At 37.3% G+C, this 17,213-nt stretch overlaps 1 protein-coding gene and 1 long non-coding RNA gene across 3 annotated transcripts in view; both read left to right on the top strand.

Annotated features, from left to right (window-relative positions):
- Positions 1-17,213, top strand: part of LOC310827398 — a 793,036-nt gene that overhangs the window by 354,283 nt on the left and 421,540 nt on the right. The gene's annotated exons all lie outside the window — the stretch shown is intronic.
- The window catches only part of ATG10 (autophagy related 10), a 100,814-nt gene that overhangs the window by 58,901 nt on the left and 24,700 nt on the right, over positions 1-17,213 (top strand). For both annotated transcript variants that reach the window (XM_083703336.1, XM_083703335.1), the window contains exons 4-5: positions 11,246-11,372; positions 16,631-16,728. In XM_083703336.1, the coding sequence (XP_083559462.1) occupies positions 11,246-11,372; positions 16,631-16,728 (225 nt within the window). The remainder of the gene's footprint in view (positions 1-11,245; positions 11,373-16,630; positions 16,729-17,213) is intronic.

Here is a 17,213-nt window from a genome sequence, read left to right as displayed (position 1 = left end):
CTAGAAGAGAGGTTGAGTGTCCATCAGTGTCAGGGATTCTTTAGCTATGATTCCTGCATTCCAGGGGGTTGGGCTTGATGACCCTTGGGGTCCCTTCCAATTCTACAATTCTATGATTCTTCAATTCTTGTATGAAGCAATGGGGAGAAAATTCAGAATGTGGTGGTGGTTTTGGACCTCCACTGGTGCCACTGAAGAGTTGGTTCTGATGGCTCTGATAGCTTGGGGTTAGAAAGGGCTGATTCCAAGGTCCAAACTAGAAAGTTACAGCATTGTCAATAACCTAACCACACATTTGTGGGTGAATTTGTTGTGCATAATGACTGCTGTGTCTTATGCTTTCTCGGCTGACAATACTGATTGCTCTGGCCTAGCTGAAAATAAGGCAAAAACATAGAAAGCAACCAACATGTTCCGCTCATGTTCTAACATGCATTATTTGGCAAAGATCCTTTTAAATGTTACATGTTAAGGGTGACTACGGCAGCCTAGAGTGTATTGAAACCCCTTACATTGCAGAGATACGTTCAACAAAAATTAAATCCATACTCAGCTATCAGCTTAATATTTGAGTTCTTCTCAAACATTTAGTAGTTTCTGGCATCACTTCAGAAAGCTCCCTAAAAGTGAGGTTGAAATGTAAGACAATATTGTTGAGTCTAGGAGAGGGGAAGAAGTGCCTTGAGAGTGACTGTTGGTTCGGTGACTCATGGAAGCCTTTTCCTTGTTAGCATTCAGTTTTTCTCCATGCATAAAAGATGCATTTTGGCTGTTCATAGAATTTGCTTTTTAGTGTGGCTTAATTTGGCAGTTGGATGCCCTCATACAGCACTTCCAATCCCAACAGACTCTGTGTTGTATAAGATAGAAACTGCACTGCTGGTAAGATGATTGCAGGATCAATGTGAGCTGTGACATCAGCATGCCAAGCTTTGCTCTGACAACATAGGGGTATTCCTTTTCCTGGGATCATTTTTGCATTAATTTTTAGGTATTGAATCATGGAGCACAGGCAAACAAACGCCCTATTGTCAGCCTCTCGGGGTTCATGACAGGGTGTCTCATGATCTAAACTTTTGCACTGTATTGCAACCTGTTGTGTATAGAAATGTTGCAGTGAAGGCCAAAGGCAACACAAAATATTGTTCAGAGAGATAAAGGCAATTAGAAAAAGGAACAGTTGCTTGTGATCACTGCTCATCATCCTTTTGCCTCTGATAAACAGGTTTTGTAAGACTGTGTTGTTGCAAAACTGGTTTGTTGCTGTTTTTACCAGAGTTGGCAGTAGAAAAAATACAAGTATACACCAAGGGAAATAAAGTGTCTCTCAGACCACTTTCAGTTCTCTTAGTAGCTATTATGTGCTTCCATATTCCTCTATAAAAGTTATTGTTGATTTATTCTTATTATTGTTTTGCTTATTTATATCCCACCCTTACAGAAACTCAAGGCAGCTTACAGAGAAAATAGTAACAGCTAAAAAGGGAATCATAGAATCATATGATTATAGAGTTAGAAGGGACCATGCAGGCCATCTAGTCCAACCCCCTGTAGTGCAGGGGTCTCGTGCCCAATGTAGTATCATGTTCTACCTAGTGAGCTATCCCAAAAAATTAAAAACAAATAAACATTAATAGAAAATTATTTTTTAATAGAAGGGCTGTTGCTATGATCTGTATGTTTTAATAGATCATATATCTGTATGTTTTATGATCTATTAAAACATACAGATAACGAAATAAAAACATCACAGCAGCAGCCCTTTCCTTACAAAAAGTTCCCAAAAGCCTGTTGGAATAAGAAAGTCTTCACTTGCTCATGGAAGGACAAGGAGCCAGACAGTCTTAACTTTTCTAGCAAGGGAGTACTACTGTCTGGGAACAGATTTATCAGAGTACACAACTGACTTCACACAGTTTCCTCTTGCTCTAATAAAATTGTTCTATGCAGATTACAGTTTCAGATCTTTTTTATACCAGCAGTCCCTCATATTTCTCCCCTCATTTGGCAAAATGAATAATCTTTGACCAAGGACTGCTTCTTCCCTGACCCGTGCCCTGAATTTTGAGAGACTTACTTTTGTCTTATTTACAGTTTTAATCACATTAATCTTCATAGAGCAATGGTTGGATAGAGGACTGACATAATGGTGTAAGAATGACTTGAAGGTAGCTTCTGATAGCATTTTGGAGAACATCTTGCAGACCTGAAGAGAACATTTGGGGGCTCAATGTGTCAATAGCCATCCTTGTAGTTTATCCCTACGATGATTGCAGAGGGACTTAGCTCCAGTTCATGCCAAACAAGAACAAATATTGTGCCCACACATTCCCTTGTCTGCTTCTCTTCTATGCCATAATGGAAAACTCCCATTATTAAACCACAGTGTCCTGTTAAACCACAGTTCCCCATTAATCTGAATTGTGGTTTGATATGTTGGTTTATAGCCAGATATTAAACTACTGTGTCATGGTTAAGATGTAACAGGAAGTGGTTGTTTAATATGTATTGGGAGTTTTTTCATTACACAAAGGAGGAGGGATTGCATATGTGCAAGGTTCATTCTTGGTCTAGTAAATTGTGGTTTATTGGACCAAGCACCTTTCATCTGAACCAAGTTATTTATTATAAGGCTGCACCACGAAGTCCCAGATTTAGAACTGAATCATCCCTTTAGGAAGCAGATCGTGGTTTCCCATTATTTCACAATCATTGGCATGCTCCCATGAGGCTGCATATAATATGGTGTGACTAAGATTACATGCTGTGAATCAGAAAGTATGTAGTTCAAAGGTCATGTAAGGCATGATTTCTGACCACAAACCCAGGACAAACTGCAAGCTGTGGTTAACTGAAACCTGAATCAAAAGCATCTGAACTCTTCTCAGGCACCTCTTAGGAGGAGAAAACATATGAGCCTAAGACTTACTGCAGCTTGTGCACATTGCACTAAACCATGGTATAGCCATACACTTTTTGTGTGAATGCAGGCAAATAGGCTTATCCTGAAGATGTTATTGCAGTAGGACCAGAGACAGTAAGAACATAAGAAGAGTCTACTGGGTCAGGCCAATGGCCCATCTTGCGCAGCATCCTGTTCTCACACTGGCCAACCAGGTTCCAGGAAGCAGGACCCAAGTTTAAGAGCACTTGCCCCTCCTATGGCTTCCAGCAACTGGTATTCAGAAGTGTTACTGCCTCCGACCATGTAGGAAGATCATAGCCATTATGACTAGGAGCCCTTATCTTCCATGAATTTGTCCAATTCTCTTCTAAAGACATCCAAGTTGGTGGTCATCACCTGTGGAAACAAGTTCCATAATTTAACTATGAGCTGCATGAAGAAGTACTGTTTTAAAATCTGTCCTGAATCTGCCAACATTCAGCTTTATTGGATGTCCATGAGTTCTAGTGTTAGGAGAGAGGAAGGTCACCTCCCAAACACTGCAGCCTTTCTTCATAGGGGAAACACTCCATCCCCTTGATCATATCGGTTGTCCTTTTCTGAACCTTTTCCAACTCTACAGTATCCTTTTCGAGGTAAGGCGAACAGAATGGTACGCAGTATTTCAAATGCTGTTGCACCATAGATTTGTAGTACAAATGTAACATTAAGTGAAATTCATTTTCCTACAATGAAGATTCTGTATAGCTCCCTTAAAACACTAAAGCTTTTGTCTTCTGCGTAGCAACCAACTGAGCCTCAAAGAATATGCCAGACTTGCCCTGGAACTTGCTGGAGAGAACATAGTTCCCTCTGTGTCCCCACCCTGACTTTATGCTAGGTAAAGTTGCAAGCTATTCTGAAAGAAATACTTTGTTGAAATTACATTTGCCACAAAAAATAACCACAGCCAATTGTTTTTTGCAAAACATTTATGTTTAGAACTTATTTAAGGCAAAGCATTCCTTTCACTGGATCATCTATAAGTTGTCAATGAAACATTTTATTTTTTAATGTGGAGGCAGTGGGATTAGTGCTTACCATATTATCCAGAATTTGGTTAGGTTTTCCCATAAAGCTGTTAAATTGTAGAAGAACGATTATGGTAAATTCATGCAGATGCTCATGTTTGTAATTAGTATAAAGCTTCCTTGCTTCTTTCCACTTATTGTCATAGGAGTACATAGAAATTTAAGATGCAGTCTTATTTCTTTGGCAAAAGAAAAATAGAAGCTTTTACAGGAAGCTTGAGGATTTTGGAAATGTCAGGCTTTCAACGTTCCATATTTCTTTTTTGTTACAGGAAGGTTCCCCCCCCCCCTTATTATGGAGCTCTGTTTCCACTTCTCAAATAATTTTAAGCATTATTTGGTGTTGAGAGAGAATTTTCTCTCATATCAATTTGGGGTAAGGCGTTGTCTTTCCTTATAGCATGTTTGCTTTATTTGCTTGAGCCATTTGGATTTGTTTTACCAAACTATTCCTTGCCTGCAGGGTTTTTCATTCTCTTTCTGTGTTTGTGGCATACTGTAATGTGGTATGTGATCTGGATGTGGATTAATATCTGGTAGAAGATCCTGCCTTAAAGTATGATTTGGGGCTTTGAGTTCCTTCCAGTCTCATGATTTCATGTTTTGGAGCTGAAACTGAACTGTAATCGTCATTGCCTTCCTGGCCTATGTGGTCTAGTGGTTATTCAGTCTGAAGGAAACTCTGTTCACTTGCCAAGAATTGCTGTTCTCCCAGTGCCATTCTCCATGTCTTTTGACAGCCTTAAGTGTTGGGGGTAGGTGGTATTGTGAGGTGGTCTGATCCTAGAAAATTATATGTAATTGACCACATATGTTTAACTGCTGGATTCCATAGGGGAGGATTAGACACAACTCAGTAAGTTATGCCAAAAAGCCAAAGTAAGCTTGAATATATTAGACTCGTGGGGACTTCAAGCAACAAGGGTGAATTCAGGATTAATAAAGAACACCTGGGAGGTGGAAACTTATGGTAGAGATAAAATCAAACCAAGCAGACAAGCCCCGGCAGCACCCTTACATTAAACTAATTTCAGTTCTTTATTTGTTTAACTTTGTACTGATGTAGTCTTCCATGTTCATTTGATCTGGTACTCCATTTGCCCAAGGTGAAGCGCACCTTTGTAATTGTATAATTTTGAGTGTAAAAAGGGCAATATTTCACACAGAAGTTTAAAATATGCAAAGCCTTGTGGGAAGTCATTGTTGGTAACACAAAATTACAATTTATGCTCTCCAGAGTAGGAAACTTAAAATAAAAGCATACAGCCTGTTTACTGGATGCATCTTCTTCTTGAGACTTTCCTAGACAATTATTTATTGCATGGGGATTGCACCATACTCCACATTAAGGAATTTGGAGTTTAGGGATCCAATACTTAGGTTCCTAAAACATAACACGCTAGTGCTACTTTAGTGTTCCCTATTAGCACTAAATGGTTTGCATTTACTTTTTTTTACATCTTTCAGATCCAATAGCTTTTCAGCTAATCATACTAGAAACTTTGTGCCTCTTCTGGCTTCCTGTTGATGGGATCAAGACTTGACTCTGCAATATGAATTTTGAAGGGAGTTACAGTTAGCAGTAGGAGAGCAAGGGAGTTTGTTGAAGAGGTGTAGGAAGGACTGCAGTCTTGCAAATACATCCATGTCATATCACCCTATTCCACTATCACTTTTTCATACTATTAAAATGCCTACAAGCTGGATCTGCAATGCTGGAGAATCTTGCTTCAGAAAGGATCTGGACCAAGCTTTGTGTGACCTTTGAGGATGGGGAAGAAAAGTTGCAGCATCTTTTTTGTAACAGTTGCCTTCCTTTGCTCACTTTGTGTTCTGCCTTGACCTGGACCAGTCAACGCCAAAGTCAAGTTAACGACTTCTGCTAACAGTTGAACTTTGTGTGAAGGGTCTTGTTGGAAGAGCTTTTTGAAAGGACAAAAATCCTTTGTTTGCAAAAAGAGAAATGTATATGTTGTATTAACTTTTACCTCTCAACCCCCCCCCCAAACAATTCTAATACAGCGTTAAAGGGAGCAGAACTGATAACATTTTGGAAGCAGGCATAATATTTTTTTAAAAAACAACCCACCTGAAGACTGACAAATTTTGCTTGTGAGAATGCATTTGTAAAGCAACTTGTATCATTAATTAGATGGCAACTTCTTGTCTTTTTATTATTAAGCAATTATTGCACTAGGTATAGTGCTTTAAAGCATCTGCTCAGTACTCCATTATGATAGCACAAAAATGCATTTACATGAGTGTAATAAAATAACAGATGCTTCCTGATGACAACTTCCCAATTTGTTTAGGAAACAGTCAGTCCCAGATTCAGTTTTCCTATGCAGTGTGGCAGCCATGCAAGTGAAATTATCATGGAGAAGAAAATAAGTGGGGAAAATCAAGTGATTGTGTGCTGTTTTTCTAGAAAATATTAGTTCCTGTTGAATTAAATTAAGTTAAATCCTGTTTTGAAACAGTTGAATATGATAACTTTCTACTCACCATTCTGCAAGCAAATCTTTTGATAACAGACTTTAGTTCTGCCTTCATAAAACCAGTCAAAAACAGTTCAAGTTATATTAATGCAACCAGCATAATGCAAAATGAATTGAGCAGTAATAGAACTATTTTTTTTGTACTGCATTGTTTCGGTTGCATTTATTAGAGTAGTTAATTGTTTGTTATGACACATCCATTTATGTGTACCATTTCAGTTTCAATATTTTAGACTGCCTTTCAGGGGTACCCTTTCAAAGGCAGCACACAATATTAAATGCCATTTAAAAACAAACCATAAAATTATTAAAAATTAAGGTGACCTTCAGTTATGCTTACTCAGTTGCCTAACACACTTCACTTGCACAACAGAGTTTTCCTTTCCTTTCCTTTCCTCCCAAGTAACTCATCACAAGTCTCCAGAAACTGCTCCAGAAGATGGGGAAGGATAAGTTCCATTGTGCAAGTGGAAGTTGATTCACATGGTGGTGGATGTCACCCATATTCTAAAACACACTAGTGCATCTAAAAGAATTATAGGAGCAGCACAAAAACCATAACAGCATAATAAACCAATGCACATATATAATAAAATAACTTTTTTTTAAATCTGCAGCAGTAAGTCCTAAGACTAAATATCAGTTAAAATCATTTCAGAATAAACTGCATGCTGAGGATAAAATTACTTGTCTGCTTGTGGTGCATGTCTGTCTATGGCCCTATTTGGGCATTCTGCTTGTGTGTAAAATCAGTACCTAAAAAAATGAGAACAGGAATAAATTTCTTAAGATCTGCCCTTCCTGTAGCCCCCCTCAAATCATGAAGGGCAAAAGTCTGAAGTGGAGAGCTGCTTCTGCTGAGGAAGGCTTCCCATGCTGTTTGGAATACTCAACTTACTTATTGAATCCAACTTTGTCATCTCAGTGGGCTTAAGGTAGTCAAGCCTAATGATTTCATTGGATCTGCCCTAAGGCTGACTTAGCTGAATTAAACACCATGAGTTGAATTCAATGATGCACTATTAACAATAAAAACAGATTGCATTGTCTTTCAAAATTAAAATATTCTGCTGGGTCAGCATTGGTGAAGAGGACAGAGGGGTTCCTCATAGGAATGTTTTGTAATTGTGGACTATCACTCCTGCTCCATGTAGTCTGCACAGCAGGAGAGACTAAAAAGCAGAAACTAGTTGGCATGGTGCAGGAGGGACTTGGTTTACCATAACCAGTTGGTCACTTTTATGTGCACCTGGCACAGCCGTGATGTGCCAGCATGGAAGGAAAAGGAAGGGCTATTTTAATTACCAAATAGGGCCTCTTTATACTTTGCTTTTAGGACATGAGGCAGAATCATGTCCAAAGAAATGTATCCTATGGTGTATTATACATTTCTTAGTGATTATAAAAAAAATTCCTTGTTTCTTTGCTACTTAATGTGATTGCTAATCATTATAGCTAAAGCTAGGATAATTTTTTTAAAAAGCACAATTTATTTTCCTTTGCACATAATACTACACAGAATAATCTCAGATTTTGTGGTCTTTTCATTCACAGGGAGCGTCAAATACTGTAAAGGGTGTATTAAGGTGACTTAAAATGAACTTCAGTTAGAACATGGCTCAGCTTCAGAAAATGATGCTATCAACATTTACAGAGACCAAAGTTGACTTCCCCTTGGTAAATTCTTTTCATCCACCCTATTGGAAGTACGGAGAAAAATATTACACATGAGTACTCAAGCCTTTATGTCATGCATCCTGTTACTACTGTTTACCAAATAAAAAGGGATTAGAGCTGGCCTTAAGAAGGATTCAGAAGTCCTTGTATGTTTATAGATCACAGATATAGCAAGTCATCATATTTCTAGAAACAAGGCAGGCAAAAAAGAGAGCTCTGAATATCTAGTAAAAACCATGTATGTTTTCTCTATAAAAAGGCATGTTGTGTTATAGTTGTCTATTGAACAGGTTTTCATCTTTTTAAAAATTGCTTCAGCATCCTTCTAGAAAATACTGCTGTTCTGTTTTTCCAATAATTATCTTGACTATTTTAAATCATATACTGGTTTTATTTTCTGAATAAGATCAGGCTGTTGGCTACCACTAAGTTGGAACATAATGCTAAGTGTTTAGTCAAGTTTAACACAAGTCTACCATATTTAACATGATTTGTTCTGCATTTTTCTAATGTAGGAGGAAGAATTAAAGTTCATTAACAACCTGAGAGGCATATGATACCACCAACTGTGTTCTTAGGGAAGCTGTTTTTTCAGCCATTCAGCCATTCAGTACTTCACCCAGAAAAATCAGTATAGTGAATTTTGAACTCACAGCTGGTTGTCACCAAGTGCACCTACAAATTCTATGGCTGTATAAGGCATGAGTTTGGAAGCATGCCATTACTCAGCTTGTGCGCACATATGCACGTTTTTCTGGCAGGCGTGCTGCCTTTATACTGTGAATGCATCAGTTGTGTTATCTTGACAAATATGTTCCAGTATTTCCTTTTAGTTCACTCCATGAAGCATGTTTTTTAAAAAGAAAAAAGAGAAGTTAATGGCCTCATTTCAAAGCCTTTGAACACCAGTACTTGCCAGTAAAGTAATTTGTTAATTGTGATCTTTTGGGAGGGTTTAATAAATACCTCTGCATTAGGCTCCACCTCCCTTGTAGCTTAGTTATTTTCACCATATCATTATTTACTCCTACTTCAGTAATGGTCTCCTTCTAGTCAGTTTAAGAGCTCTGTTTTCAATAACATGGTTGCAAAGGTTTATAAACTACCAAAAAATAAATAAAAAATCAGTTGGGCAATATAGTAGCAAGAACAGAATTGGATGGATTTTTCTTCTCTTCAAAAATTGCACCAAGCTGTTTATTTTATATATGAACGATGATAGCAGTGTTCAAACGTTTTCTGTGAAATATGCTAATATTTGGAATTTTTAGTATCCTTTCGGCTTTAAGTGAAAATATCATACCTTGAGCACAATATTGTGTTATTTATAAATAAAGCATTTTTTAAAAAAAGTTATTACCCCAACACCAATACTCCCCCCAGATTGTGAATTAAACAACCCACGTTTATTTATTTTTGGGATGGGGGATGTTAAATTTCATTTTCTTGGACTATTTGCAAAAATATTGTAAACTGTATGAATGTTAAGGAGGATGCTTGAGCATAAACAATTTGGCACCATCGAATCAGATGAAGTGAATTATGAAGATAAGCTAAATTCATGAAAAAATCAATTTTTAGATAATGATTAGGCTAAGCTAAATGTCTTAAAGAGTGAAATGAATATATCTAAAATTTAAGATATAACATTGGAAAACTAGATTGTAAGGTGGAGACAAGGTGATAAATTGCTGGACTAATTTTTTATAATTTTGGAACGTAGGAGCGGGAGATGTGAGGAAGTCCAAAGAGGATAAGAAAATATGTTATAAAATGTGATATTTTTGTATGTTTTGTTTTTGTGTTGTAATTAAAAAACCCTTAATAAATATTTTTTTAAAAAATTTCATTTTCTTTCAGTTGTGTTGCTTTTCTTTATTTTTGTATGACATTGAAGTATATGTTCTTTAATAATAAATTTTTTAAAATAAAAAAGCATCAAGCCTACTGTCTCTTTCAATCTTGACATTGGCATTTGTTCAACATAAATTGAATTATATAGGAAATTATCTAAGGTTAGTTTACTTTTCAAATTGACTGGAAGATCGTCAGCAGTAACGGTAACATTTCACAGAACTAAACTGGTATGTTGACAAAATGAGTGGAATGTATCCATGCAGAATATAGACAGTGGTAAAGCTGTTTGATAATAACTTGTCCATCTACCCAGCCTAATTCACCATGCCACCCCAAAATTGCTTAAACCAGGTTTAGCAGCAAAACATGGTGCATGCTGGAAGTGTCATAAAAATCGTACAATTGCTTCAACATGTGTTGATTTCTATGTGGGTTTGCATGTGTGAATTTGACCCAGGCTAGGTTTATATAACAGTTCCCTCAGCTGGTGCATTTGCACTGCACTGACCTTACCACCACCTCTTCCTCTCCATCCCAGTATGCAGCAGCAGCATAGGCAACTGGGGAGGTTAGTGCTGGAACCCTCCCTGCCATCTGCAAGTGCCTATAGTAACTTATATCAATTATCCTTTCTTGGGTTGGAAAGAACATTATAGGTGAAACAGACATAAGAGGGAATTGGTGTAGCATCATGGCTAAGAGACTGAACTTTGAATCAGGAAGTCCCATGATTAAATCTCGGCTCTGGTATGAGCTCACTAGTCAGTCTTAGGCAAGCTGTTCAATCCTGTCTGCATTCTGGGAGATAATAATAATGAATTTCTCCTACAAGTTTGTTGTTAGGGGTACAATTAGATAATGCACATGAAGCACTTTGGATGCCTGAATGTGTTTAACAAATGCAAATTATTAATTTGGAAGTTTCCATAGTTGAGTTCTGAAGGCCGGAGTAAGTTTTACAAGTTTTCCCTAGGAACTTGCCTATGATACCATTAATAAACCTTTCTCTTATTAAAAAATATCCTATTTTAATTAATAAGTCAACAAGTAGAGAGATAAAGATACATGTGAAAGTTTTAAAAATAAAACAAAAAAGGAAGGCAGCCTGAAGAAATTATAATCTTATGATAAGGCAGGTGACAGCATGGTGATAGCATTTATGATTATTTAAGGTATTTATTCATTTGTATTTCATTCCCATTCTCTCTGGTTATGTCCACTGTTAATGTTTGTTTCAGGAATGTCTAGATGACTCTCAAGTGGCTGGAAACTCTGCAGCATCTGAGGTGATTCGCTATGAATATCATGTTTTGTACTCCTGCAGCTATCAAGCTCCTGTACTTTATTTCAGGGCATGTTTTTTAGGTAAGATGTCCTCTTCATGAAACAATTATTAAAAAGAAAAATGTGCACATGGAGTATTTATGAGACATATAAATTGTATTGGATTAGCAGGAAAATAAAAGGATTAAAAAATGTTAGCATATGGTGGTTGCTGTTGTATATATTTCAGATTCTGTAAATATCAGTATCCTGGGGCAGATGATATCATCTCAGCCTGAATAAGTTTGATCTTAAGAGTCCTGGCAGCAAGCCTATGGTTAACTAAACCTGCTGGCAATTTCTTTACAAAAAAGAAAAGAAAAATCTACTGTGTCAGACTCAGAAATGGGGCCAACTTCTGAAAAGATGCCCTTGAATATGTACTTATCCAGAATTTTCATTTTAAATTAATAATGTATTCTGGCTGAGAATGATTAAATAGAGAACACCCCTTACTTTATCATGTTTCAACAATTACAACAATAATTTTAAAGCTCTTTGTGCCAAAAGTTAGCTTTATGTATTTTCATTGGCATACATTGCTTTTGGTATTTTCTTTTCAATCTTTGTTGCAACCAGTGTTCCACTGCTGCTTCCCTTACTTTGTCAGGAAGGTGGAACACTGCCTCCTCCAAGGCCACTGTTAGTAATGCTTACTTAATTAGCAGGCATAGAGTGATAATATTTGTAGCAGTGCTACTCTGCTCTGCCCAAGGAGTCTGTACCTGAGGCCAGGGAGTTGGAATCCTGAGGTCATTTTCTAAACTTAGTCTCCTGCATAGCAGTATCAGTAGCTTTTGTGTTTGGAATGATCTGTTAGCTTTATCTAGATGAACACATCTGAATGTTGCTAGTGATATCTTTTTCTTTTTAATTAAAAAGTAGCTTAAGCTGCTTCGAATGTGTTTGGTAGATTTAATCACTCGCTGCCTTATATTGTTTAATGGGTTTTAATTTTGCCATGTTAGCGTTTTAACCAGCTCTTTGGATGTAAAATGGAAGAACAAATTCTCTGACTCCTCTGGTAAAATGGATTTTAATCTGTGGTTCATTTTCACGCAAATGACAATTCAGGGTATATTTTCAAGTTAGGATGTAGGGAATAGGGGACATATATCAGGCTCCATTCCTAGTAATAGTTCCCTAATTCTCACATACCACACTGCAATTATATACGTGCTTGTGGTTATTGCAAACATTTAACGAAGTAGCAATACACTGTTGTTTAACTTGTCTGCAAATGGTAGGATAAAGAAAATCTTGCTGCCCAAGTCACTTAGTGTTTTCAAAATATACAGTAGGCACATTAATTTATTTGTAGTGTGATAAAATGTCATCATATTTGTATTAGATGGAACAATAGCATATACCTCTTAGAAGCAAGTGGGGAGTTTGGGAATGGTGATGCTGCAGGTAAAGGAAGTAGGGCAGTTCTCCCTCCACCTTTTTTTTTTTTACAGTACTGTATTTTCACATAATTAGTATTCACTATAAGCAGTTAATCACCAGAGAAGAGCTCCCAGAGACAAAACAAGTTGTTTAGCTTGTCAGCATCAGGGAATCGGAGGTGTTGAAACATGACTCCTTATAGCTGGAAGTGGATATTACAGAAGCTGATGGATGATCTAATGCACAATCTTTGTATTGTGTGCCAACAGCTCCCCTTGCAGTACAGAGTTTTAATTGTTCCTGCAAGTATAATTATACATTTTAGCACTCTTCTTGGGAGTTTTTCACAATAGAAAATAATGACTTTTGGAGGATTTCTACAATAAACTAGGGCCTCCTTATATCTTTTTAGCAGCCCCCTTCTGACCTAAATAGTGTAGCATATCTCTTAACAGATCTTTCCAACCGATCTTAGGTGTCCTTTATATATAGCAGCAGTGGTGTTGGAGCTGCTTTACCATGGGCAAAAATTCCGCTTGAGCACCATTAGGTGGGACACAAATACACATACACATACGTCACATCACATATCAGCAGAGTGAGTTGTGCAGATTGTTTCCTTGAAGACACTGCCCGACTGGGATCAGAGTCAACCATTATTTGTTACAATTTTGCAAGGCACTTTAGGGATAGATTTGGACAGAACTGGACACCACGATTAGAGCAAGTCCTACAGAGGCACCCAAAACACTGACTGTTCTATCTGTAAATCAGTTTTGATTATTGCACTACTTAAAAGGACCTCCCTGGATCCAAAAATATTCAAAAATGTCACTGAGTGACAAATATCTCATTTGGGGGCAATTTAGTTAAGAGGGAGATGGTTGTCCAGCTTCAGGCATGCTTGGAGGAAACTGATTAACTAGACCCATTTCAGTTCAAACTCTGACCCAGTCACGATACTGAAATTGTCTTGGTTGCCCTGATTGATTATATTTGCCAGGAGAGAGATGGAGGAGTGTGACCCTGCTTGTTCTCTTTAACCTGTTGGAGACTTCAGTACTGTTGACCACAGTATCCTTCTGGAACGGCTCTGAGAAGTGGTGGTTAGAGGTACCAAGTTATGATAGTTCCACTAGCACCTTTGAGGCCATTCCCAGAAAGTAGTTATGAAGGGCTCTTGTTCAGTGCCACTGAAGTCCTTTGCTGTCCCACAGAGTTCCATGTTGCCCCCCCCCCCATTTAGTATCTGTTTGAAGCTTCTGGGAGCTGTCATCGGGAAATTGGGAATGAGCTATCGCCAATATGCAGATGACACCCAGATTTCTCTTTCTGTTCCACCTGCATCAGGAAATATTATTTACTTGCACCCCGATCCTATGTATGCTGGTGTATCAGACTTGAGTCATTAGTATAAAATTGTGGTGTGTGACATTGCAAAAGCCAGGTTTAGGATTGTGTTGTTAGTGTTTAGTGTATATTAAAACACACACAAACACACACACACACACACACACACACATTTTGGAGCATTTCCAAAATATATACAGTGGTACCTCAGGTTAAGTACTTAATTCATTCCGGAGGTCCGTACTTAACCTGAAACTGTTCTTAACCTGAAGCACCACTTTAGCTAATGGGGCCTCCTGCTGTTGCCGCTGCGCCGCGGGAGCATGATTTCTGTTCTCATCCTGAAGCAAAGTTCTTAACCTGAAGCACTATTTCTGGGTTAGCGGAGTCTGTAACCTGAAGCATATGTAACCTGAAACGTATGTAATCTGAGGTACCACTGTACTTCAATCATTAATGTTAAAAAATAAATAAAACCAACAGAAAACATAATATTTAAAATTTTAAACGTTTTGGAATCTGTCTGTGCTAGAGACAAAGCAATACGTTATTTTTCTCTTGGTTGTATTTTTACCACTTCCATACATAATGCTGCTTCTGGTTGCATGATTCATGTTGCATCATCTGTATGGTTGTGATTTTCTGGCAGCAGTGTCCTATGAGCAATTTCTGGTGAAGTGTATCAGCTTAGCTGCTGACAACAGATAAATTAGAAATGTGATACTGGTAGTGTATCAAGAGGCAATCCTAGTTTTAACAAGGAAGCATGTTTAGCAGGGCGACATGCATAGCATTTCATCCTAAGTTCATTTGGCATAAGATGAGCTTTCTGTGCAGACTTCCCTGCACCTGTTCATTTTTGTGACTCTTCAGCTCATGTATATGCACCAAAATAGAAGTGTATGTAAACATCACGTCTAAATTTCCAACATAGAAAACATAGCACCTGAGGATTCATAATCTTCAAAACTATTGTTGCTGGAACATTTGCCTCTGTATGACAACTGAGGAAGAGTAATAGTCAGTGAGAATATTATTTTATAACAACTTCAGTAAGTGCAATCACATCTCTGTGAAATGCTAAGTGATAAAGCTTTGATCTCTGAAAGAGGCAAAACTCACCCCAAATTCACACTATTCTTTATAAATTAAAAACCTAAATGAAGCTTAATTCTTAGTGAGAATTCAGAAGCCTGAAATTTTCCCTTTTATATTTATAGATAAAATGATTTTTTTTTTTACCATTTATTTGTATCATGGTAGTGTTGCTGGTGTGACCCATTTTAGGTCCAACACAGCAATCCAGGTATGGGTCTCAGCCTAGTAGAGTAAGACCTTCTGATCTAGATATTATTATGGGATTAGAGGAAACAACATAAAGTGCAATTTGTGGTTTCTGAGGACCAACAAATTGAATTTAAGACATGGTCAGGTATGTATATTACAGCATAGATTATTTTATGTGTTTATGTGTGGTTATATCTATAAGGTTTTTCTATTACTCTCTTTACAGTGATTAAACAGTGAACATTTGAAAGAATAGCGATTCAAATATGAAATTTAAATTATGTGTTGACAAATTAATATAGTAATAAGAGAATGTTATACTTATCTAAGCAAAAAATCCTTACATAACATCCAGAAGCAGCAGACATATGGAGGAGGGGAATTCCACAGCAGGAATCTGCTTGCTCTTTGTGTGCTCTCCAGTACTAAAAACCACACAAAGGAGATCACCAGGAACTTTTTCAATTGCATTTCCTCTATGTGTGGTAACTTAGGGCATGCTCCAGCTGCCTCATTAGTAGTTGTGGCTTGTGTATCATTTTATCACATAATGCAATAAAATCCTATTTCCCTACATAGATATTGTTGACTTTGCTTGCTCACCATTTTATTTTCCTACACTGAAGTTACCACTGGTAAGATGTCAACAGAGAAGTTTGTCTTCCATTTTGAGTGTGCTCAACAAAAGTAAGATAAAACTGAATCTGATGGCAACAGGATTTCGGATTGTATCTAAACATGACATTCAAATGTTAATTGGACGAATAAATCTTGTTTATTTCATGGACATGAAAATGTCAGTGGAATAAAACTATTTATCACAGGATAATGGCCTCCTGACACCTGATAAATGCCAAGATAATGATACTTATTGAAAAAGCATCAAAATAGTCTCTCATTTGTCAAAAACAAATACTTGGGCAAAGATCATATGTTTATTTTCAATACAGTAAGTTCATTCTGTTATAAAACCTCAGCAGCTATCCAGGATACAAGCGTAAGCACCAATCAATACTGCATGGTGAGGACTCTGAAGAGGGCAGTTATTCTGCTACGTGGACATGACAGCTACAAAACACTCAGCAGGGTTGGGCCATGTTCCATCTCACACACACACACACACCCAGCCACATACACAAACATCCCAGATGTTGTTGTGGCATCTTTTAAAGGAAATAGAATTTTCTCTGTGTTTTCTGTTTCTGCTTTTGAATTATCTGCATTTCGTGTGTGTATGTGGAGATACATATATTACAATTATTATTTTTTTCCAGATGGAAGACCTTTAACTCTGGATGAAATATGGAAAGGTGTACATGAATGCTACAGAGAGCAGCTCTGGCAGGGCCCCTGGGATACCATTACACAACAGGTTAGAGGCTTCTTCCACCTATTACTTCATTACAGCATGGAATTAATTTAGTTGAATAATGGATACCAGTATCCCAAACTACACCTTTATTAGTCCAGAAAAAGGGATCTACCCTAAAAAGCCCGTATGCTAAATGTGAGAGATATTAATAGCAATAAAATATGAAATAATTATACAGTCTTTTATTACATGGGTTTTAAGCACAACTAGCTATAGATGATTCCTATTTTTTTGTTACTACTGAAAATCTTTCTACAGACCAGATGGAGGTGAAGTTCTGAAATAGATAATTCACCTCTTTCTATGAGCCAATGTAAGTGGAACAATTCCCAGTTCCATTTTGAATAAAAATAGTCGTTCAGGAGAAGCATTTCTAATGCTATATTTAAAGGGACAAGAAATGTGTGTCACAGGCTCACTCTGGACCTGCCCTTCTATATAATAGAAATTCAGATTAATTTCTGTTGTAGTTGACAAGCACCTAC

The sequence above is a fragment of the Podarcis gaigeae genome (genome assembly GCF_964106915.1).
Source record: "Podarcis gaigeae genome assembly, chromosome: 11".
NCBI lineage: Eukaryota > Metazoa > Chordata > Lepidosauria > Squamata > Lacertidae > Podarcis > Podarcis gaigeae.
This window is presented reverse-complemented; position numbering and strand designations above follow the sequence as displayed.